This window comes from Nerophis lumbriciformis, linkage group LG01, assembly GCF_033978685.3.
Source record: "Nerophis lumbriciformis linkage group LG01, RoL_Nlum_v2.1, whole genome shotgun sequence".
NCBI lineage: Eukaryota > Metazoa > Chordata > Actinopteri > Syngnathiformes > Syngnathidae > Nerophis > Nerophis lumbriciformis.
Window position 1 is genome coordinate 17,453,420 of NC_084548.2, and position 24,918 is coordinate 17,478,337.

At 38.8% G+C, this 24,918-nt stretch overlaps 1 protein-coding gene across 3 annotated transcripts in view; it reads right to left on the bottom strand.

Annotated features, from left to right (window-relative positions):
- The window catches only part of cntn3a.1 (contactin 3a, tandem duplicate 1), a 228,057-nt gene that overhangs the window by 168,635 nt on the left and 34,504 nt on the right, over positions 1-24,918 (bottom strand). For all 3 annotated transcript variants that reach the window (XR_009816915.1, XR_009816916.1, XM_061976479.1), the window contains exon 2: positions 19,711-19,853. Coding sequence is in view for 1 of the 3 variants with exons in the window: in XM_061976479.1 (XP_061832463.1) it covers positions 19,711-19,765 (55 nt within the window). In the remaining 2 variants the exon portion in view is untranslated. The remainder of the gene's footprint in view (positions 1-19,710; positions 19,854-24,918) is intronic.

Here is a 24,918-nt window from a genome sequence, read left to right on the forward strand (position 1 = left end):
GACATCGCAGCACTCAGTGAAACTCGGTTGTCGGGTGAAGACTCCCTGACAGAAGTCGGTGAAGGCTATACCTTCTTCTGGAAGGGTCTCCCGGAAGGCGAACGTAGGCTCCATGGAGTTGGTTTTGCTGTAAAAAGCAAACTACTCAATAACATCCCAGAATCCCCCCAAGGCATCAGTGAGCGGCTCATGACCTGGCGTATCCCCCTGGTGAAAGGCCGGTTTGCTTCGCTACTCAGTGCGTATGCCCCTACCTTGGATGCTGATAGTAACATCAAAGATGCCTTCTACGAGTCTCTTGCGGCTGCCCTATCCAGAGTCCCTAAGTCCGATAAGCTTGTCCTCATGGGTGACTTCAATGCCCGAGTTGGCACAGATGCCCAGCTCTGGACTAAAATAATCGGGCTTCATGGATCTGGGAAAATAAACAACAACGGCATTCGACTCCTCTCTCTGTGCTCTGAGCACCAACTTCTCATCACTAACACAATTTTTCAGTTAAAAAAGAAATACATAACATCTTGGATGCACCCACGGTCCAAACATTGGCACCTGCTGGACTATATAATTACACGGCAACAAGATCGACAAGACGTCTGCATAACCAGGGCCTTACGTGGGGCTGAATGCTGGACTGACCACCGGCTGATCAGATCCAAGCTGAGGATGAAAATCCGACCCCCACACAAGAAACAGCAGCCAAGAAAGCGACTGAACTGCAGGGCCCTGGATTCTCCAGAGTGTACATCTCACTACCGTAGCAAGCTGGCTACGGGGCTTTCCACCTTGGAGGACTACGGCACCACCTGTGACATGGACAGTGAGTGGGCAAAACTGAGGTCAACATTACATCAAGCTGCCTCTGAAACCATCGGCTTTACTCAGAAGCACCATCAAGACTGGTTCGACAACAGCTCGGTAGAAATACAGGAGCTGCTGGACGCCAAGCGCAAAGCCCATGCTGCCCTGCTCTCCAACCCTCACTCTCCATCACTCCTCCACCATTATAAAACAACCAGAGCTGAGACACAGAAACAACTGCGGCTCATGGAAAATGAGTGGTGGCTCAAAAAAGCCCAGGAGATCCAGGGATATGCAGATGCTAATAATACCTACGCATTCTACGCTGCTGCAAAATCCATCTATGGCCCACAAAAGCGAAGCATCGCTCCAGTAAGATCCGCAGACGGACACGTGTTATTCAAGGATAAACAACAAATTCTTGAGCGTTGGGCTGAGCACTTCGACTCACTGCTCAATAAAATAAACCCCTCTGATCCATTAGTGCTCAATGCACTCCCAGATCTCCCGCTTTCTCCCTTCCTTGATGACCCTCCCATGTTCAGGGAGGTTCTTACTGCAATCAGGAGCCTCAAAAACAACAAGAGCCCTGGCCCTGACGGAATTCCGGCTGAGATCCTAAAGAAGGGAGGCTATCTACTGAAGCGGAAGCTGTTTCACTTCATACTAGCCATCTGGCACAGGGAGGTCCTGCCTCAAGAATGGAAAGACAGCAACATCGTCACCATCTACAAGAGGAAAGGTGATAAATCATCTTGTGGAAATAGTCGTGGCATCTCCCTTCTCTCAGTGGCCGGCAAGGTACTTGCAAAGATTATGCTTTCTCGCCTTACATTTCTAACAGAGGGCATCCTCCCAGAGACACAGTGTGGCTTCAGAAAGAACCGAAGTACACTAGACATGATCTTCGCTGCCCGTCAAATCCAGGAGAAATGCAGGGAACAAAACAAGGACCTCTACATTACCTTTATTGACCTCACCAAGGCCTTTGACACAGTTGACCGTGATTTGCTCTGGAGCATCCTCAAGAAATTTGGTGTCCCCCCCAAGTTTCTCAACATACTAAAACAGTTTCATGATGGTATGCAGGCCTGTGTACTTGTAGGCAGTGAGCAGTCCTCCTCTTTCCCCGTGAAAGTAGGGGTGAAGCAGGGGTGTGTACTGGCCCCAGCGATCTTCAATCTTTTCCTGGCAGCAGCCACACTCCTATTCCGGCAGTCCATCACGAAGGATAGTGGTGTCTCCATCGAGTTTCGCCTGGATGGGAGCCTATTCAACATCCGGCGCCTACAGGCAAAGACGAAGATGGCAGGCACCAACATCCAGGGGCTGCAATATGCAGACGACTGCGCACTCCTCGCTCACACTCCTGATGCCATGCAGCATGCACTAGACACCATGTCATCAGTCTACCGCTCACTAGGTCTGGTGATCAACATTCAGAAAACAGAGGTTCTCATCCAGGAGAGGTCCCCATCCCCTACACCCCCTGTCTTTACCATCAGCGGCACACCCCTCAAGCTCGTTGAGCAGTTTTGCTACCTCGGCAGTATTCTGACCCCAACATGCCAGATTGATGATGACATCCAGGCTCGTATCAACTCAGCCTCCTCTGCCTTTGGAAGACTGCGCTCCCGGGTGTTTGAAAACAATCACCTTCGAATCTCAACGAAAGTGTCAGTCTACAGGGCGGTGTGTGTTTCAACTCTGCTGTATGGGTCAGAAGCTTGGAAAATATACCGCAGACACATCCGCTGCCTTGATGCATTTAACATCAGATGTCTCCAACGCATTCTTAGCATCACATGGCAGGACCGAGTTCCTCATACGGACATCTTGCAGCGCACTGAGTCCATAAGCATAGAGGCCACCCTGGCAAAGCGACAACTCCGGTGGGTTGGTCACACCATCCGGATGCCAGGACACCGATTGCCTCGTCAGATGCTTTATGGTCAGCTCCTTTCAGCCAGCAGAAAGCCCGGAGGACAAAAGCTGAGGTACAAAGACCAACTGAAAGGGATATTGAAGAGGTGCAACATCAAACCCCACGAACTTGAGACAGCTGCAGCCAATCGATCGCTGTGGCGTTTGCTGTGCCATGACGGGGTCATGTATCTGGAGGAGTGTCGGAACCAACACCGGAGGGATCAGCGGAGGCGAAGACACCACCCTGCAGTTCCAGAACCATCCCAGCCCCCTGATCCAGGCCTGACATGTCCCCACTGTGGCAGGACGTGTGGTTCCAGGATCGGACTTCATAGTCATATGGAGTGGCATCGTCGCCAGCAACGATAGCCACCGACCAGAGCAACAAAATGGAAGCTACGTCATCTTCGACTACGATGGACCGCCTAAGCAAGCAAGCAAGTGGGTTTCAATAGGCCTTTAAATGACAGTTTTTCCAATAATTAAAAATGTTTATTGTATTACTAACCGTATTGTTTATCGTTACATCCCTAGATCTTACCTTGGTTGCTACTTTTTTTTTGGCACAGTGCTACTAGGCTGTGCTTAATTAATAATTAGACTTAGACTTAGACTTCCTTTTATTGTCATTCAAATTTTAACTTTACAATACAGATAAGAATGCAATTCCGTTGCATTAGCTCGTTGTAGTGCAGGATAAAAGAGCAATAAGGTGCAGATATAAATAAATAGATTACTGTACAAATAAATATATTGCACTTTTGCATATGCATCCACATTTATGGATGTATGTTATGTTGTTTTTATATTCCAGCGAGTTAAGCCGTTTTGGGGGGGAATTGAGGGGATTATTATGATGCGTTAAAGAGTCTTATGGCCTGTGGGAAGAAGCTGTTACAGATTGCTACGGAGGCTGCGGAACCTCTTTCTAGAGTCCAGCAATGAAAACAGTCCTTGGTGGGGGTAGGAGGAGTCTACAGATTTTCTGAGCCCTGGTCATGCAGCGGCTTTTTTACTATTTCCTAGATAGGAGGAAGAGGAGTCCTAATGATCTTTTCCGCCGTCCTCACCACTCTCTGCAGAGACTTCCAGTCTGAGGCACTGCTGGCTCCAGTCCAGACAGTAATGATCATTAAACTCAACAAAAAACGTAAGATAATATGATTTTTGCTCAAACCTAACCGTGGACGTATCCATAGAATTGGCTAATACAACTGAATTTGCGGTTAAACGCGGAATAACATGGTAATTGACACAAATGTGACTGAAATGCTGTTATTGGGAGGAGAAGGAACATTTGTTTGGGAAAATGTGTTCGGGACGCTCATTCATACCCAAAACACCCAACCGCCATATCCTGAACTAAACAATGTTGAGGCGGCAACTTGAAACACCAACTAAACTACAAAGCTAAAAAACAATCGATACACTCACACCACATCTCATCTGCTTGTAAACGACATTAGAGGTGTAAATCAATGCGCAAACAGGACAGTAGTCGCAACATGAGAGGCTGGCTATGGAGGTTAATGTGTGTCTTTATTTACAAAAGCTTTTTTTTGACACTAAATTTATGTGACTGAATTTTTTTTCGTTTAAATTTTGTGGACAATTTTTTTTTTAACATCGTTATGCTGACAATTTCATTGGAAAAAAAAATAGTTTTAAAATTAAAAAAATCAGTGTAAAAAAAATTAGTGTCGAAAAATTTGCTGCTTCAAAAAGCAATACTCACTTCCGGTAAAATAAGGCTGAAGCAATCAATCCTGTACTATAACCAGCCAATGAGGTGTCAAGTTTGAAGACATGTGACATGGGTCTCGCAAAACAGCATAAAAAAGCAGTTAACTGGGCTACCTGGGAATAATATAATATAATTAACATTTCAAGTGCGGCCCACTTGATGTTTTTAAACTATAGAAATTAGAGATATCGGCAGTCCGATACTATCGGCCGATAGATGCTTTAAAATGTAATATCAGAAATTATCGGTATCGATTTCAAAATTATCGGTATCGGTTTCAAAAAGTAAAATTTATGACTTTTTAAAACGCCGCTGTGTACACGGACGTAGGGAGAAGTACAGAGCGCCAATAAACCTTAAAGGCAAAGCCTTGGCGTGCCGGCCCAGTCACATAATATCTACGGCTTTTCACACACACAAATGAATGCATTCATACTTGGTCAACAGCCACACAGGTCACACTGAGGGTGGCCGTATAAACAACTTTAACACTGTTACAAATATGCGCCACACTGTGAACCCACACCAAACAAGAATGACAAACACATTTCGGGAGAACATCCACACCGTAACACAACATAAACACAACAGAACAAATACCCAGAACCCCTTGCAGCACTAACTCTTCCGGGACGCTGCAATATACACCCCCCGCTACCTCCTATTCTCAATATTCAGTGTTTTATTGGTCATAAATAATATTGTAAATCACACATTCTATATTTTTATGTACAATCTGACTGTCATATAATTCATTAAAAAAAAAAAGTTAATTCCGTTTTTGAAATGGTCTTTATAGTTTTTGATTGAGAAGACACTCAGAATTTACATGAAAATACATACTGTGGGATTTACAACACAAACTACGAACAATAAAACACTGAATATTGAGAATATATAAACGTTGCTCCTCTACTGCACACCACGTCCCTGGTCGACATCTTTTATAATCGAGCAAGAGCAACAAAGATGCAAGAAACACTGCGAAATACAAGGGTAGAAAACATCCACATATTCGATATATCATCACTGTTCTAAAGAACTTTGCTGTACAACGCTGCGTCCTTCTGACACTCGCTCGTAAACAAGCCCCCCCCCCCTACTCTGTTCGTGCCTTGTCTGCATGAAACAGAGCTTTGTACGTCACTCAAAGTGCAGATTGTAACCATTGGAATAATTTCTATAGTTTGAAAACATCCAGCGGGCCGCATTGAAATGTTAATTATGTTATATTATGCACAGGTAGTCAAGATAACTGCTTTATAATGTTTTCCTAGACCCCTGTCACATGACTTCAAACTTGACACCTCATTGGCTGGTTTTGAGACAGGATCAATTGCTTCAGTCTTAATTTACCGGAAGTGAATCTTGTATTTTGAAGCAGCAATTTTTTTCAACACAAAATTTTTCAGCACCGAAATTGTATAAACTGAATTTGTTTCAATGAAAATGTCAGCATAATTTGATGTAAAAAAAAATCAGTTCACAAAATTCAGACGCAAAAAAATTAAGTTAAATAAATTCAGTGCCAGAAAAAACCTTTAGTAATAAAGACACAAATGAATGAATGAATGAATTAAATAAGTTTATTTCGGTCATATAATCAACCATCAACCATTAACCATTTTGTGTGACCAGTTTAAGAGTACAGATTATACATATATAACAATCATACACATTTACACACAAAAAGAAAAGAAAAGAAAAGAAAAGAAAAAGCATGACCGAAAAAGGAATAGGCTGAAGCCAAGGCTTATATTTGCCCATCCTATACCTTACTGAAAATAAGATTACCTGGAACATCAACGTTAAAAAGAAAAAAAAAATCAATGGGATGAAAGTAATTGTTACTATATTTTATAATTTTCAATTATTTCACCTTTCAATGTTTTCTTAAACCTTAACAAAGAAGTACATGTCTTCAGCTCATCACTGAGCTTGTTCCACCATTTAACTCCTAAAACTGAAATACATTTGTATTTTATATTCGTTCTTGCTTTACCAATTTCAAAAATCAATATCCCCCGTAAATTATAGTTTTCTCCTCTTAATTGAAATAACCTAAGAATACAAGCTGGGAGGCTGGTGTTCTTTACTCGAAACATAATTTCCATTGTTTTTAAAATCACAATATCTGAAAATTTTAACACATTAGAACTTATGAATAATGGATTGGTATGTTCATAGTAGCACGCTTTGTGTATTATTCTAATGACCCTTTTTTGAAGTTTAATTATTGGGTTTAAGTGTGTTCTATGAACATTTCCCCAAACTTCAACACAATATGTTAAATATGGAAAAAGAAAATAATAATATAACATATGCATACATTTCTTATTCAGCATGTGTTTTACTTTATAAAGAATAGCAATGGATTTGGATATTTTTCCCTTTCAATATGAGGTTTCCAACATAATTTTTGATCAATTATTATTCAAATTACCCTCCATACTGGCTCTTTTTTTTGATAGCCTCAAGTCATGTCCTTACTGTCAAGCGTCGGGAAAACAACACACTTCCCCCCTTCACAATAACAGCGCTCTGCGCAACATCTGTCTGACTGTGCTAACAAAATAAATGTTTTAAATAGTACCTTTCACAAGCATAATGTAGTTAAAACACTTACTGATATATTCACAAAATGATTACGCTTTGACTTAAAATACTGGCCAATATGTTTAAAGATCTATTACACCAATAAATAATTAAATGTGACGATTTTATCAATTTGTATTTATGACACAAAAAGCACACACTCTATGGGGGTAAAATTGAATTTAAAAATATTGAAACAAAAACATTTAATGTTGTAGTTTTTTCATATTTCTATTGGTATTTTAATGTATTGTTGTTACTATTATTACAATTTTATTAATCATTTATATTTATATGTTCTTTTAAATATTATTTAAAGTTAAGTTTTGGTGATATAATAAATATTCATGTTTCCAAACTAATAAACAATTGTGCTATTCATCGTGATTTCAATATCAATCAAAATAATAGATTTTTTTTTTTTCAATAATCATCCAGCCTTACCAGAGCGTTGACATTCTTTGTGCCTATGGCTAGCGTCTACAGCCCATCTCACCTACGCCTGACCCCTTTAGGTTTGTTCCCAAAAAAATAAATAGTATTGTCAGTGGTTTGGATTTACAACATCAGATGTGGAACAAGTACTGTGACTGCACACGGCAGTTTGTTTAAAGTCCATTGCAACAAAAGGCAGCAGCACAACAAATGTATGGCATCCAAAACACAGGCATCCAGCCAAGTAGGAAAAATGACACTCTTTATGAAGATAATAGGCTATAACCAACAATCTCCCACCAACAAGCAGTTTCCTATAATGAAATAATTTACTCATGACACCATGTACATACAGCATATGATGGGAAAGATGCAAAATGGAGAGCAATCATTGAAGTGGTAAAGCTTTCAATTTGTATGTAAACAAGAATATCTCCTTTCAAATTACAGAGTGTATTTTGTGTTCGGATTCAGTAGAGAATTCTTTGTAAATGTTTTTTTTTTTTTTTTTTTAAATGGTGGAGAATTCAATATAAATGTGAACAGGTCTGTTTCTTTCAAACTACAAAGTGTATTTTTTTAAACAAAGGAACAGCTGGTACTTTAATTCCAGGAGGGGAATATGTGTTACTTGTGCTATGTTTTTGATCAAATAATAGTAAAACTCATTTAGAATTCTCTACCTCATTGGTGTGTATTTTCTTCTAAAGAAGTGGGGGAAAAAATGGACATTAAAAAAAAAAAAAAAAACACAACATAGACTTTATATTCAGGCCTAGCCGAGAACCGCTTCTATTGTAATAAAGTGTTAGCCCAAAGAGGAGATTATTAAGATTACTATTATTATAATAAGTAATGTCACATCATTAATATGCACCAAACCGGGCAGAAGGCAAATCAGGTGAGATACTGTATCTGTGTATCTACGAAGAAGGCTGTTCGAGATGGAAATTTGATTCAAGATGGTTACCTTTCTATAGCCACCATCAAATACCGTAAGTATAGCAAATGTTTAGTTTGTGACTCGTTAAACATATTTCATTGGAATTTTACAATTAGCAGGACTCACTGTTATCGAATGTGTCTGTAGTGCAAACTCTTAAAGGGGAACTGGACTTTTCCCCGAATTTTGCCTATCATTCACAATTGGGCTTGGCGATATATTGAGTTTGTAAGATATATCGTTGAATTAAGAAAATATCGTAATATCGATATAATTTATTTCACGTTAAAATGACCAAACATGCACGCATAAGAACATCCATGATTGGTTGGTTGTTTACTATGATCGTGTCCTGGGAATGACGTTAAAGTGCAGTGGAGGCTCCTCTATGGGGTCTAGGGGCACTAGGAGGTCAACCCCTTTACTACTATTACCCCAGGTGGCCCTTGGCAAAGGCCTAGTACCTAGCCAGGGATATGGTGAAGACCTAAACGGCGGAGCAGGCGGAAGACGGTAGACGTAAGAACTACCACAACGGCTGCGATGGCGGATGAAGGCTGCAGCAGAAAAGGGTCCCCAGTCGTCTTGGACTCCATGCCACTGGACCCTGACCCGGATCTGTCAAGGATCGTGTGGTGACTGTCTGAGCACCAGTCTCCCGAAATTAAACAAATACACGCACAGGCATCCACCATAAAGGGATACACGCCTACCAGGAGGATCGTCATACTCGCTTCGATGATGATGATGATGACTATGATGAGTCACGATTGGTTAGGGACAGGCCAATCAGAGGCAAGATAGGGCGGGTCATCGAACCAGTAAGGGAAATCACAAAGTGCCTGCCTGCAAATGTATTTTTGCCGAGTCATACTAAAGACTATAAAAATGGGACCAATTACCTCCCTGCTTGGCACTCAGGATCAAGGGTTGGAATTGGGGGTTAAATCACCCCAAAAAAATAATCCCGGGTGTGCCGCTCACTCCTCCCCTCACCTCCCAGGGTGTGGGGGTGATGGGTCAAATGCAGAGGATAATCTCACCACACCTAGTGTGTGTGTGACAATCATTGGAACTTTAACTTGTATATGAGTTTGATACATGTTGTATTATTTGCACAGCTATGTTATTTATTTTACGTAGAAAAAATATTTTTGTATTTTATTTATGTTATGTAATTCTGTATACCTAAACAGTTTAATACCCATCTTGACTAACTGGGTTAATACAAGTGCTACTGACTGTTTACAGTACAGTTGTCATTCACTTCAATTTCAGTGAATACAGCTCAAAAATTAAATATCTTTATATGTATACATTCACCTAAAAATATATCGAGATACATATCGAATATCGAGTTTAAGTAAAATTATATCGAGATATCCTTTTTCGTCCATATCGCCCAGCCCTAATTCACAATCCCAATGTAAGACAAAAAGTCATATGTTTTTCTTTTGTACGCATTCTAATTTGTAATGTACGGCAAGTAAGGTGGCTAACAATGCAGCTAAATGGAGTAAACTAATACACCCATAAAGCCCTCTAAAAAACATTTTTTTAAAAGCGCAAACAATACTCCGTTCACATCTCGTGACATGAATATCAACCAAGTATTAGCGATATTGTTATTATCAGTGCTAACACCGACAAACAGCGGTACTGTTTGCTAACTAGCTTATGCAGCTATTGACATACAGTACTAACCTGCTGCTGCATTGCTTCCGAGATGCTAAAAGGTCATTCTATATTATAAATCAGGCCTTTGATCTGGATAGTAGAAGGATGTGGCCATAAACCGAGAAAGTTGGTCAACTTTAACAGCCAACTTATACCCGGAGATGGCAAGAAAGACAAAGAAATATGCTCGTTTGCAGCACTTTTTTTCTAACCTGCAGGAGGATTATTAATAATTCTTCATCTAAACGGGAAGATATGGACATTCTATCAGTTAACTGTAGTTTGAGCACAATTTTCGTTGAGGCTAGCTTTGGCGTAGCTTACTGAGAAATAAAGGTGTCTCAATAGGGACGGCGTGGCGCAGTGGAAGAATGGCCGTGCGCGACCCGAGAGTCCCTGGTTCAATCCCCACCTAGTACCAACCTCGTCATGTCCGTTGTGTCCTGAGCAAGACACTTCACCCTTGCTCCTGATGGGTGCTGGTTAGCGCCTTGCATGGCAGCTCCCTCCATCAGTGTGTGAATGTGTGTGTGAATGGGTAAATGTGGAAGTAGTGTCAAAGCGCTTTGAGTACCTTGAAGGTAGAAAAGCGCTATACAAGTACAACCCATTTAATTTAATTTAATAGGATGAGTTACAGGGGAACATTATCACCAGACCTATGTAAGCGTCAATATATACCTTGATGTTGCAGAAAAAAGACCATATATTTTTTTAACCGATTTCCGAACTCTAAATGGGTGAATTTTGGCGAATTAAACGCCTTTCTATTATTCGCTCTCGGAGCGATGACGTCACAACGTGACGTCACATCGGGAAGCAATCCGCCATTTTCTCAAACACATTACAAACACCGAGTCAAATCAGCTCTGTTATTTTCCGTTTTTTCGACTGTTTTCCGTACCTTGGAGACATCATGCCTCATCGGTGTGTTGTCGGAGGGTGTAACAACACTAACAGGGACAGATTCAAGTTGCACCAGTGGCCCAAAGATGCAAAAGTGGCAAGAAATTGGACGTTTGTTCCGCACACTTTACCGACGAAACCTATGCTACGACAGAGATGGCAAGAATGTGTGGATATCCTGCGACACTCAAAGCAGATGCATTTCCAACGATAAAGTCAAAGAAATCTGCCGCCAGACCCCCAGGAAAAGAGTGCGGATGAGGGTATGTCTACAGAATATATTAATTGATGAAAACTGGGCTGTCTGCACTCTCAAAGTGCATGTTGTTGCCAAATGTATTTCATATGCTGTAAACCTAGTTCATAGTTGTTAGTTTCCTTTAATGCCAAACAAACACATACCAATCGTTGGTTAGAAGGCGATCGCCGAATTTGTCCTCGCTTTCTCCCGTGTCGCTGGCTGTCGTGTCGTTTTCGTCGGTTTCGCTTGCATACGGTTCAAACCGATATGGCTCAATAGCTTCAGTTTCTTCTTCAATTTCGTTTTCGCTACCTGCCTCCACACTACAACCATCCGTTTCAATACATGCGTAATCTGTTGAATCGCTTAAGCCGCTGAAATCCGAGTCTGAATCCGAGCTAATGTCGCTATAAACTTGCTGTTCTATCCGCCATGTTTGTTTGTATCGGCATCACTATGTGACGTCACAGGAAAATCGACGGGTGTATATAACGATGGTTAAAATCAGGCACTTTGAAGCGTTTTTTAGGGATATTGCGTGATGGGTAAAATTTTGAAAAAAACTTCGAAAAATAAAATAAGCCACTGGGAACTGATTTTTAATGGTTTTAAGCCTTCTGAAATTGTGATAATGTTCCCCTTTAAGGATGGAGTTTTGTTTAACCGGGGGGTACCAAGCTGTCAGCAAATGATTTCAACTCCATGATATCATGATCTGTTCACACCAGATCAAGTCTTATTTTGAGTTTGTTGGTGTTTTCCTGTGTTTAGTGTCTTAATTTGTGCCTTGTGCTTTTATTTTGGTTGCACTTCCTTTCACTTTATTTATACAGCACTTTGACTTTGTTTGCCAGCACATCTGTTCCCAATCAAGACTATTTAAGTTCAGCTGTTGCTGCCGGCTGGTGTCGGAACATTGTCTTTTGTGAATGCTTCATGTTGGTAAATCTTTGCTATGCTCCAGCAGTCTGTTAGTTTACTTATAGCCTGTTTAGTTTTTTTGGTATTGCATTGCCTTTCCTATTCTTCAGTGCTTTCCCTGCTTCACTCGTCTTCTGTTTGTTCTTAGATTACATCAGTTTTTACCTGCGCACAGTGTTCTCCTGCCTACTGCAAATTTGGATCTTGATTGTAGCTGAGTGAGATTGGCTCCAGCGCGCCCTGCGACCCCGAAGGGAATAAGCGGTAGAAAATGGATGGATGGATGGATGGATTGATGGAAGGTATGGTTTTAAATGAAAGCAGCCTCAATTCCAAATGCAACCTAAAACTGAATGACTTTACTTTACATGACACGGTTAGAAGAATAATGCAAAATCCCAACTTTTGCTTTTTATGTTGTTTCCATATAGGATCACTATAAGCACTTCCACTTGTGCGTGACTATTTGAGTAATTCTGGGAGAACTCGTATAGAGCCGATCTAGGCAATACTCCGGATTTCTGCTGGATAACCGCTGCTGAATGACGCCGCCAGGGAACGTCACCGCCATCCACCATTCAGAATTCCCCACCGCTGTTCTGATGCACACTGTGGCGGCTTCTCCGTGCAGCAAAGTAGCGCAGACTTTTACTACATCTCGCAAATCCGTGAGTAATCATGTGACAAGGGAAGTTGTCGTAAAGCGAACCACAAACAGTTTATTCTGTCCTTCCAGTGGAGCAGAAGTAAATAAACTCAGCCCTGCCATTAGAGATATGTAACGGCTGCTAAACAGCTACACAAGCTTTGCTGTTCATCAATACACACAGTGTGACAGCACTGTCTTGACTCGTAGAATAGACAACAGTTTTGCCTTGCAGAACGACTGCCACATTTTCCGGACTACAATATAGGCCGCACCCATTATATTTTAGAAAAACATATTTTTTTCATATATTAGCCACACCAGGCTATAAACCGCAGATACATACCAGTATGTTATGAATGGGATATTTATATAGAAAGATTTTGTAAATGTTTATTGACATTCCTTAATTGTTTCGCTTGTAACATTTCAGTAAAACGGCTGATCAAACAAAACAGAAAAGTCATTGATGTCTTTATTCATCCTTTATAAAATTAATACAATTTTAACTTTTTTAAAAAAGGTTTAAGATGTTAATCAGGATTGTTGTTCCTTGTACTTTGTAAACACTTTTTGAATTTGAACAGTTTATCTATATGGATTATTTTAGCAAATATAGATGCTCTGTGTGTATATCGAGCGCAGGAATGCAGTACGGCCCCGGCATGGCCATACTTGCCTCCCGGATTTTCCGGGAGACTCACGAAATTCAGCGCCTCTCCCGAAAACCTCCCGGGACAAATTTTCTCCCAAAAATCTCCCGAAATTCAGGCGGAGCTGGAAGCCACGCCCCCTCCAGCTCCATGCGGACCTGAGTGACGTGTCAACAGCCTGTATTCACGTCCGCTTTCCCACAATATAAACAGCGTGCCTGCCCAAACACGTTATAACTGTAGAATGATCGAGGGCGAGTTCTTGGTTTCTTATGTGGGTTTATTGTTAGGCAGTTTCATTAACGTCCTCCCAGCGCGGTAACAACACACAACAACAGCAGTCATGTTTTATTCTACCGTAAAGCAGTTCATCTGCCGTAAACAGCAATGTTGTTGTAATATATTGAGTTGGAGGCAATAAACGGGCGAGGTGATGAAGTACGTCTCTTTACTGTAGACTTCAGAACAGACTCACACACTTGACGTCAGGTGCGCAACACCACGTAAATCGTTGGCCAACCAAAAAGTAAACCCAGTACGCTATAGCCAACATTCACCAGGAGATGGCAACAAACAAACATAGATCACTCTATTACATTCCTCCCCTTTTAGAAATGTAGAAGTTACTCAAAATAAATAAACAACCCAACCAAAAAATGCAGCAGCTCAATTAAAAAACTGTACTTAAGCCACATTCTTTTTTTTTTTTTTTAGTACTGAACTCTTAACCCTCATTTGTAAACAATAACATGCTTATTATACAAACAGTATTTGTACACCTTTAACACAGATTGTTATACTGTCTTCAGAGATTCAGTTTTTTTGGTGGTACTCGAAACCTTTCTGGGTACCTGCGAAAGGGTGTTCAGCATGGTTAGAAAAATAGTGACAGAGAATAGAACAAGGATGGACAATTCAACCCTTAACTCAACAATGAGTAGACGAGTGTTATGTGTGTGTATATGTGAACACTGAAATTCAAGTATTTATTTTATTTATATATATATATATATATATATATATATATATATATATATATATATATATATATATATATATACATATATATCATATATATATAATAAAATAAATATATATATAGCTAGTAGAGATGCGCGGATAGGCAATTATTTCATCCGCAACCGCATCACAAAAGTCGTCAACCATCCGCCATTCACCCGAACCAACATTTTATCAAAACCACACCCGCCCGCACCCGCCCGTTGTTATATATCTATTATAGACGATGCAAGGCATTAGTGAGGTTATAAAGCTTTTGCCTGTTAAAGAAAGGAGTCTGATCCAATGCAGCAGAGACATTCAATGCGTGCCACGCTGTCACGGCCAAGACGCACACCAGTGCGCAATCATCTGGGAGCCGCGCTAGCGCGCTTTACTCAAACTGCTGCAGGCAGCGGCGTTCCATCGGCACTGATGAGAGGGACGACTACTTAAACAACCGCCACCAGAGATCCTCCTCCTGCCTACCGACCACGCTTCCGCCCCTGAACAAACCCTGCCTGCCTCGCCCTTGTCTGACAGCACCGCTCCTCTCAACACGCACCTCCAACACTTGCGGTAAAACCCTCCAGTTAAATTCCACACATAGTCTGACACCCATTTCCTGTTTGGTTACATACACATCTAATATATATATATATATATATATATATATATATATATGTATGTGTGGGAAAAAAAATCACAAGACTATTTCATCTCTACAGGCCTGTTTCATGAGGGGGGGTACCCTCAATCATCAGGAGATTTATTAATATATATATATATATATATATATACATATATATATATTGATATATATAATTAGGGATGTCCCGATCCGATATTTGGATCGGATCGGCTGCCGATATTTGCCAAAAATTGCGTATCGGCAAGGCATGGGAAAATGCCGATGCAGATCCAGTTTTAAAAAAAACTCCGGTCCGTGTTTTCCAACGCACCTATTTAAATAATACATTCCACTTTTCTGCTGCTCCGTAATTTCCGTTCCGCATTTTCCAGCACACCTTCAACACATCCACAATTCTCACGCAGTTTCTTTTAGCTGCTGGCATTACACGACAGGCTCTTCTCACTCTTTCCTGTGTCTCCCTCACAGACAGCGAGCGCACCTTCTTACACACATCACATACTGTCACGTCATACGTCACATACTGTCACGTCATACGTCACATACGTATACGTCCTCTCCCAGCAGAGAGCGAGGTAGCGGCATGGCTAACGTTAGCTGTGATGCTAGCGCAGCCGCTAAGGTGCGCGCCTGCTCAAACGTCCTCTACGCACGGCAAATCTATGCCACGCACAAAATCTAATAAAAAAACAAGCGCTTAACAATTTTCGACACACGGACACGACAGAGACAACAGTTTTCGTCATCAATGTTCAAATATTGTGACGTCTGTCGAGACGCTTATCTCCATTCGGTGCCACACGTCCAGACTCTACACCATCAAAATGGCAAAAAGTTCCACATCAACACCGTATGAAAAAATTAGTGATTTTTTTAGTTGTGATTTCCTTCTCTGCATGAAAGTTTAAAAGTAGCATATATTAATGCAGTATGAAGAATAATGTTTTAATGTAGACATGCAAGCCTTGAAAGAACATTTTGAAAATCAAGACTGCATTTCCTGCAAATGGGTGCATTTCTACCCTATATTTTAACTTTAGATTTATTCTCATATCAAACTCTTTTGGCTGTCTTTTTGACACTTACATCAGGCGCCCCCCTCCACACCCTGGATTATAAATAATGTAAATAATTCAATGTGATTATCTTGTGTGATGACTGTATTATGATGATAGTATATATCTGATAGTATATATCTGTATCATGAATCAATTTAAGTGGACCCCGTCTTAAACAAGTTGAAAAACTTATTCGGGTGTTACCATTTAGTGGTCAATTGTACGGAATATGTACTTCACTGTGCAACCTACTAATAAAAGTGTCAATCAAAACACATAGAATCATCATACTGCTGTGATTATATGCATCAAGTGTTCATTCAAGGCTAAGGCAAAATATCGAGATATATATTGTGTATCGCAATATGGCCTTAAAATATCGCAATATTAAAAAAAGGCCATATCGCCCAGCCGTAGTTCAATGATGCCATTTCTGTTCGTCATGTATAATTTTGTCTATTTTGTGTTTATCCTTGAATAAACAGGTCAGTTTCTTGTTACCAACCATTGTGTATTATTCAAACTCCCCTAATTCAGCTGGCTAGTTGTTATCAAGAGTACTAAAACCCTTTTCAACATGATTCTGACAACTAAGTAGGCTAAATAACTTTAAACTTTAATACATGCTCGGATAGGCCAGTATCGGTATCGGTCAGTATCGGTATCGGATCGGAAATGCAAAAACAATATCGGTATCGGATCGGAAGTGCAAAAACCTGGATCGGGACATCCCTATATATAATATAATATAGTATAATATATAGTATAATATCATATAATATATTGGATAATATATTGTATGAATTATACATATATATATATATATATATATATATATATATATATATATATATATATATATATATATATATATATATATATATATATTATTATTATTATTATTATTATTATTATTATTATTATATTTATATAGAGATATATATAATTCCCTTTTGAATAAATACGCCCCAGGCTAAACGCTCTCCCTGTCTCAGTGCCGTCTCCTTCTACCCGGTATCATCACACACGAATTAATATCTCTTGGCCACGCATTCGTGGCTAAGAGATATTAATGCGTGATAATATTATTTATCATTATTATAATTTTATTGTCATTTCCATTAAGAAAGTGTTGACTATTGTTGCCAATGCCCTCAGATCAGGAGTGTGTCCCTCACACTTTGTGTGCGCAGTTGCAGCAAGCAGAACGAGGCTTTTAAGAAGTTAAAAAAATGTTTTAGAAAGACTAGGCCTATATTTTCGTTAGGTAAAAAAAAAATTCTAAATTTATTTCAATGAATATTAACTTGTTAACGTTATAATGCTCAAATAGGGACGAGGGCGGGGTGCACAGTGAAGCAGTGAACAATTTCGTGACAAAGATGAACCTTTTATTGATTGATCTGCAGCCATGACAAAATATCAGACAATCTCCATTGTCAACGACAGGCAGGAAAATAAAGATAAACACATAGCCTATGTTGTAGGCATAGGCTCATACGTTTTTAAGTTGAAATAAAAAAATAAATAAAAAATGTGCCTCATAAGCCTTAGGCTGTCAATCACGCGCACAAACTTAAATTATACAATAACATATGTATGTCATCTCTATTTAAACAAAAATAAATTAAATAAATAATAATAATAAATTACCTGCAACTTATTGGCCAAGGCAAATAGCTGAAGGGGGGAAATCAAACCCATCAGACTGCACTTTATCATCAAACTTGAATTATAATGAAAATAGACGGTCGCGACAAACAAAGCAGGCTAAATAGCCTTACATTGTCGCCAATCGGAGATGCGCTTCACTTGAAAGCGAGGCCAAATAATTATTCACACATAGTAGTATATCTCGAATAGAAAAAAAACGTTGCCATCTTTTTTTTTTCTTCTTCTGTTGTGTTGTGTGGTGGTGTGCTGCAGTGCAGTGCTTGATAAATAATGGCCTGTTTCAAAGAGTGCTGCTCGTTTTTCGTATGTGGGTAACAACATTTAACTATGTATATATATTTCCGAAATTGGTTTAACCGCCACCCGCCTGAATCTATTTAAAATCTAATTTTTTTAAATTTCACCCGCCCGACCCGCGGATTATCCGCGGACTCCGCGGTTGTGTCCGCAAACCGCGCTTCTCTATATTTACAGCTAGAATTCACTGAAAGTCAAGTATTTCTTATACATATATATATATATATATATATATATATATATATATATATATATATATATATATATATATATATATATATATATATATGAAATTCTTGACTTGGTGAATTCTAGCTGTAAATATACTCCTCCCCTCTTAGCCACGCCCCCAACCACGCCCCGACCACGCCCCCCCCCACCTCCCGAAATCGGAGGTCTCAAGGTTGGCAAGTATGGGCATGGCATCAGCATGCACAAGGGGTTTGGCGACAGTGGAAATCCACACATTGACTTGAATTGAAATGATAAAAGCCAGCCGCCATGGCGGCGCCGTTTCACATGGTATCATTGTGAATTTTCTTTGCTAAAATTAAATAAAACATTAATTGTAAAACTCCTTTGCGACAAGCTCTTTACTTAAAATATACAAATACAAATTCTATAATCTATACATTATATTTGGGAGAGTGCTTTATGAGGATGGCGTACCGCACTGTATTAAATTCTCTCCTGGAAGCAATTAGTCTGAGATCTAATATCCTAATTGTGTCTAAATTTCTACCGGCGCTCAAGTATATAAATAAATGCCTGAGGATGTTATAAAGATATCCGACCCTAAGGTGCAAATTAAAATCCCACAGTGACTCACTTGTTCGACACATCATCAGATGTGCATTGGATTTAAAAATAAGTGGTCCTAATTACCGAGTTAGTAAATGTAGGTCTGGACATGCAGTCCAAATACACACTCTGATGGAGTAAGACACACAGATGCTAATTATTTTATATCACAGCTGTTGGGGGGAGAACGGGGTAATCTGGAGCAAGACAGCATTAAAGATTAGTCACTCTTTAATACGCCATGCTACGCTACAAAGTCCTAATTCATCTTGCTCTCATCCTCAAACTCCCGACATTAGCAGAACTCACATTTGACCCTGAACATTTTGTAAAAGAGAGGCAAATTAGGTCTCTAATTAAAATCAAGATCAATGGAAGGATTTCTGTTCTACCGCCGGTACAATCTCAATTAGGGTAACAATTGAAGTGCCCTTTAAATTGAATGACCGAAAGCTCAACTACAAGAGAGGAAGGATCTACTTTTAGAGGTGGAAATCATGCTTTTTTTGTCTCCAGTTTTGACTCTAAGAATGTTGAAACGCTGGTCAAAGACGCCAGTGAAGACAATGTCATGGATCTCAAATTGGGAGTATTGCTGGAAAGCCCCTGGGTGCCATAAAACTTACTTTTACTTTCAATTGTCATCCGTTCTATAGTCCAAAGAGCTGTCGCCACAAGCTATAAATAAGAATTCCTACTTGATATGTTAAAAAAAATGCACATTTGGGAGGCTTACAGTACCTGTCAGACAGTCCAGCGAGAAGAGCAGCAAAGCGAGCTTCCACAGCAACTCCATTGTAATGTTCTCTGGTCACATGCAGTCACATCCAGTCTCAAATGTGGATAATTCTGCAGTTGTCCTTTCCAGCATATACACGTGTCCTCTGTTGAAGGAGACGAAAGGGATATTAGAAGGCATTAGAAGTTCATTCCGACTTCGGATGGAATTTAATTTTAATTCTTTGATTGACTACAGAGAAAAGTTCACTAGTTTTACAAACTGCCGTGTGTGTGCACAAAATATTATTTCAATAATTGTAGACGTCTGAAAATATGACAGTCAGTGTGATTTTCTACATTTAAAGGGTTTTAAATGTTTTTACACTTAAAAGGTGCTGACAATGCGAACCCTTATTTCATAGTTCTTGAACAAAAAATTATCCCGACAGGAAATGTTATTCCTAAAATAGACAGTAGTGATTTTAGGCTTGTTTTGTGGTTAGTTGCAGCACATTTTGCAATGCTGCTGATGTCACAAGTATCAGAAATGTCACAATAAACTTAAGAAAATACCCACAACAGGCAGAGACTGAAACTATGGAAACACAGGCTATGGTGTCTACTAGAGATGGCCGATAAATGCGTTAAAATGTAATATCGGAAATTATCGGTATTGTTTTTTTATTATCGGTATCAGGTTTTTTTGTTTTTTGTTTTTTGTTTTTTTAAATTAAATCAACATAAAAAACACAAGATACACTTACAATTAGTTCACCAACCCAAAAAAACTCCCTCCCCCATTCATTCACACTCATTCACACAAAAGGGTTGTTTCTTTCTGTTATTAATATTCTGGTTCCTACATTATATATCAATATATATCAATACAGTCTGCAAGGGATACAGTCCGTAAGCACACATGATTGTGCGTGCTGCTGGTCCACTAATAGTACTAACCTTTAACAGTTCATTTTACTAATTTTCATTAATTACTAGTTTCTATGTAACTGTTTTTATATTGTTTTACTTTCTGTTTTTTTCAAGAAAATGTTTTTAATTTATTTATCTTATTTATTTTTTTATTTTTTTTTAAAGTACCTTATCTTCACCATACCTGGTTGTCCAAATTAGGCATAATAATGTGTTAATTCCACGACTGCATATATCAGTATCGGTTGATATCGGTATCGGTAATTAAAGAGTTGGACAATATCGGAATATCGGATATCGGCAAAAAGCCATTATCGGACATCCCTAGTGTCTACCTATATATTATCATATTAGTTTCTTTTTTTGCTCATAAAGTTAAGCACATCAGTTTTTAAGTAATCATACACCAGGGTAACAAGAACAACAAATTAGGTGATCAAGATAATAGTTTTAAAAGTATTTATCAACAGTCCATGCAGAAAAATAATCATCCAGTTATTTAGAGGATGTCACACCAAGAGGGCCTCTTAGGGCTGATACAGATTATTAGTAGTCAAGTTGGCTGATAACTGATTTTTGGAGCCAATATTAATTTGCAGTAAAAGTTATTTATACTTAGACTTAGACTTAGACTTAGACAAACTTTAATGATCCACAAGGGAAATTGTTCAACACAGTAGCTCAGTTACAATGATGGAAAGTGTAAGGATGAAATACATGAATAGGATATGTAAAAAAAGAGCTTAAATAGGCTTTTATTTCACGTTAACGTTGAATCAGTAGCAGAGGAACTGCACTTTTTTGGGAATTTGGCCTATCTTTCACAATCGTATGTTTTTCTTTTTGAATGCATTCCAAGTATTAAATAAATGCAATCAGAAGTCCGCTTACAATCGAGGCAATGTGAGTTGCTCTATTCTGCATGTAAAGCGCTCTAAAAACATCCAAAGTGAAGTGAAATGAAGTGAATGATATTTATATAGCGCTTTTTCTCTAGTGACTCAAAGCGCTTTGCATAGTGAAACCCAATATCTAAGTTACATTTAAACCAATGTGGGTGGCACTGGGAGCAGGTGGGTAAAGTGTCTTGCCCAAGGACACAACGGCAGTGACGAGGATGGCGGAAGCGGGGATCGAACCTGGAACCCTCAAGTTGCTGGCACGGTCACTCTACCACCCGAGCTATACCACCCCAAACACCTCCATTAAGGTTTTATATAGACGCTGTATCATTACATTTCTGGGTTAAAATTGGATGCCAAAGTTGACCAACTTGTCAGTTTATGTCTTCATCCTTCTACTATCCAGGTGGGAGGCATTATTTATGATCTAGAATTTACTTTTGCGAGCTCCGAGGCATGAAAGCAGCTTTCCAGCAGATATCAACACAGCAGTTGTTAGCTCCCTCTGATCACAGCGCCGCTAAAAATAGTTTGTCTGCGTTAGCCCTTGTAATAACAATATCACCAATACAGTGGAACCTCAATTCACGAACGCCTTTATTTGTGTTCTTTTCGGTCAACGAACTTTGAGATCAAGCCAAATATGCCTCGGTGTGCGACTGATTTCTCAATGTACAATGTATGTCTTCATTAATTGTTTCATATAATTATTCATTTTGATGACAACACTTCCTGTAAAATGCCATTTTGAAGAGGCGGACCCTCGACGTCACATCCTGTTTATGTTTTGCTTGGAGAACTAGCCTGGCGGTGCCGCCAACAGGACATAGATTGGCTCACATGTATGGCAAAAACAAGTCCACAATTGCAACCATTATCAAAAAGGAAGTTGATATGGTTTGAGTTTGAATTTATTTGGAACATGCATGCACACAACATGATACATCACAATTTCCAGTTCCTTTATTCAACATGTTCGAAAAGGAAGGAAGAAGCAGAGTTTATTCAATCTTACCCCTTTTCCTTTACATAGCAGTTTCTAACACTTTTGTTCACTTCCTGTTCTCAATTTATTCACAATATACTCCACAAGTAATAACATTAAAAATAAATAAATAAATACATACTATTTAGTGAAGTAAGTTATATTTCATATGGTGAGATGAGTAAGATTATCTAGAAAATGAATGGATGGATGAGATAAATTCAGAATGTTTATCATGGTTCTTCTTCGTTTGTACTTTGTAAACACTTTAAGTTGGAAGAGTTTCTTGAATTGCATCACATTAGTACATTGTTTGATTTCTTAAACTTAATCCATTCCATAATTTAATTCCACATACTGATATACTGAAGGTCTTAAGTGGTGTACGTCGGTACAAATGTTTTAAATTACATTTTTCTCTAAGGTTATATTTCTCTTCTTTTGTTGAGAAGAATTGTTGAATATTCTTGGGTAGCAGAATATAGTTTGCTTTGTGTATAATTTTAGCTGTTTACAAATTCACTATGTCGTGGAATTTCAGTATTTTCGATTCAATGAATAAAGGGTTTGAATGTTCTCTATATCCAACATTATGTATTATTCTAACTGATCTTTTTTCTAACACGGTTTTGTAGTTATTTCCCCATATTTCTGCACAATAACTCAGATATGGTAACACTAGCGAGCAGTAAAGAATATGGAGTGATTTTTGGTCTCAAACATGTTTTTGCTTTATTCATTATTGACGTGTTTCTTGCTACTTTATGTGGTATATTTTTTATATGAGATTTCCAGTTCATTTTATCATCAATCATTATACCTAGAAATTTGGTTTCATTTACTCTTTCAATTTCTATTCCGTCTATTTGTGTCTCTGCTTGACTTTCCCTTCAACTGTTACCAAATATCATTATTTTAGATTTACTGAGGTTTAAGGATGGTCTGTTTTCGTCAAGCCATCTTTTTAATCTGTTCATTTTTCCTGTTATTATTTGTATCAGATTCTGTGTGTTCTCTCCTGAACGAAATCCTGTTGTATCATCCGCGAAGAATACTAACTTTAAATCTTTTGTAACTTTACAAATGCCATTTATATAAAGATTGAACAATTGTGGTCCTAGTATTGATCCTTGGGGTACACCATATGGATATATTTAGCGTCGTAGATGTGTGTTCGCCTTGCTTCATGTATTGTTTCCTGTTGGTTAAGTAGATTCTAATCCTGTTTAAGACCAACCCTCTGATGCCATACCGTTCTAATTTTTTGATTAAAATACTGTGATTAATTGTGTCAAATGGATGGATCTATAAACACTGCTGGTGCACATTTTTTTTACTATCCACTGCATTTGTACTTTCTTCTGTAATTTCGATTAAAGCCATCAAAGTTGAAATATTAGCTCTGTATCCATATTGGTTTTCAGCAAGTATTCTATTTTTGTTTGTGAAACTCTCTAATCTGTTATTGAACAGTTGTTCAATGATTTTGGAAAATTGTGGAAGTAAAGAAACAGGTCTATAATTTGTAAATTGGTGTCTGTCTCCTGACTTATAAATTGGTGGACATTATCTATTTTCATTTTGTTTGGGAAGTTTGAAATGATAGGTTACTAATATACATTATTGGTCCTGAGATCTCTTCGATAACATGTTTTATCGTTTCCATATCAATTCCATTACAACCGATTGAAGTATTAGATTTGCATTTTTTCACAATTTCAACTATTTCCTCCTGTGTCGCATTATTGAGTAACACTGAGTTGGGATTTGTATCTATACAATGTATTGCGCCACATATTTCTAGTTGTTTCATTACAGAACATCCGAAAAGGGGGAGAAAGAAGCAGAGCATAAAATCAATCGTTCATTTGGGTTTTTCTGTATTGTGACGCTTTAAAGGTGGCGTTTTTCTTCAGTCCTCAGTGCCATGCCATGTTTTGTTATTGTCAATATTGCCGTGGGTGTGTGTATGTTTTCTTCTCGTTTGTATTTATTTGTTGATGTAAAGTGTGTATAATATGTGCTATTTAAATAAAGTTTGATTGATTGATCAACTAATTGAGACTCAATCGCCTTTGAAGGCAACTAGTACACAGTACCAAGGGACTATCATTCCCAATCCTAAATTAGGCTATTGTTAAAAGAAAAGAAAATGCTAAAATGTCTGACAATGCATTCTAAGTCAATGCAATAATTACTAGCTTGACATTACAATGTATTGACTTTTCACTGCAATTATCAGCAACTTTTAATAACGAGAAACGACAATGTGTTGTTCTGACACAAACAAAAATGACTTTCAAAGCAAGTGCTTTACAAAAAGAATCAAGGCTCAAGTGTGCTTAACGTTGTATAGCTGGGATCATGTCTGCAAAACAAAAATGAAAGGGATTTCGAGCTTGTACTGAAACT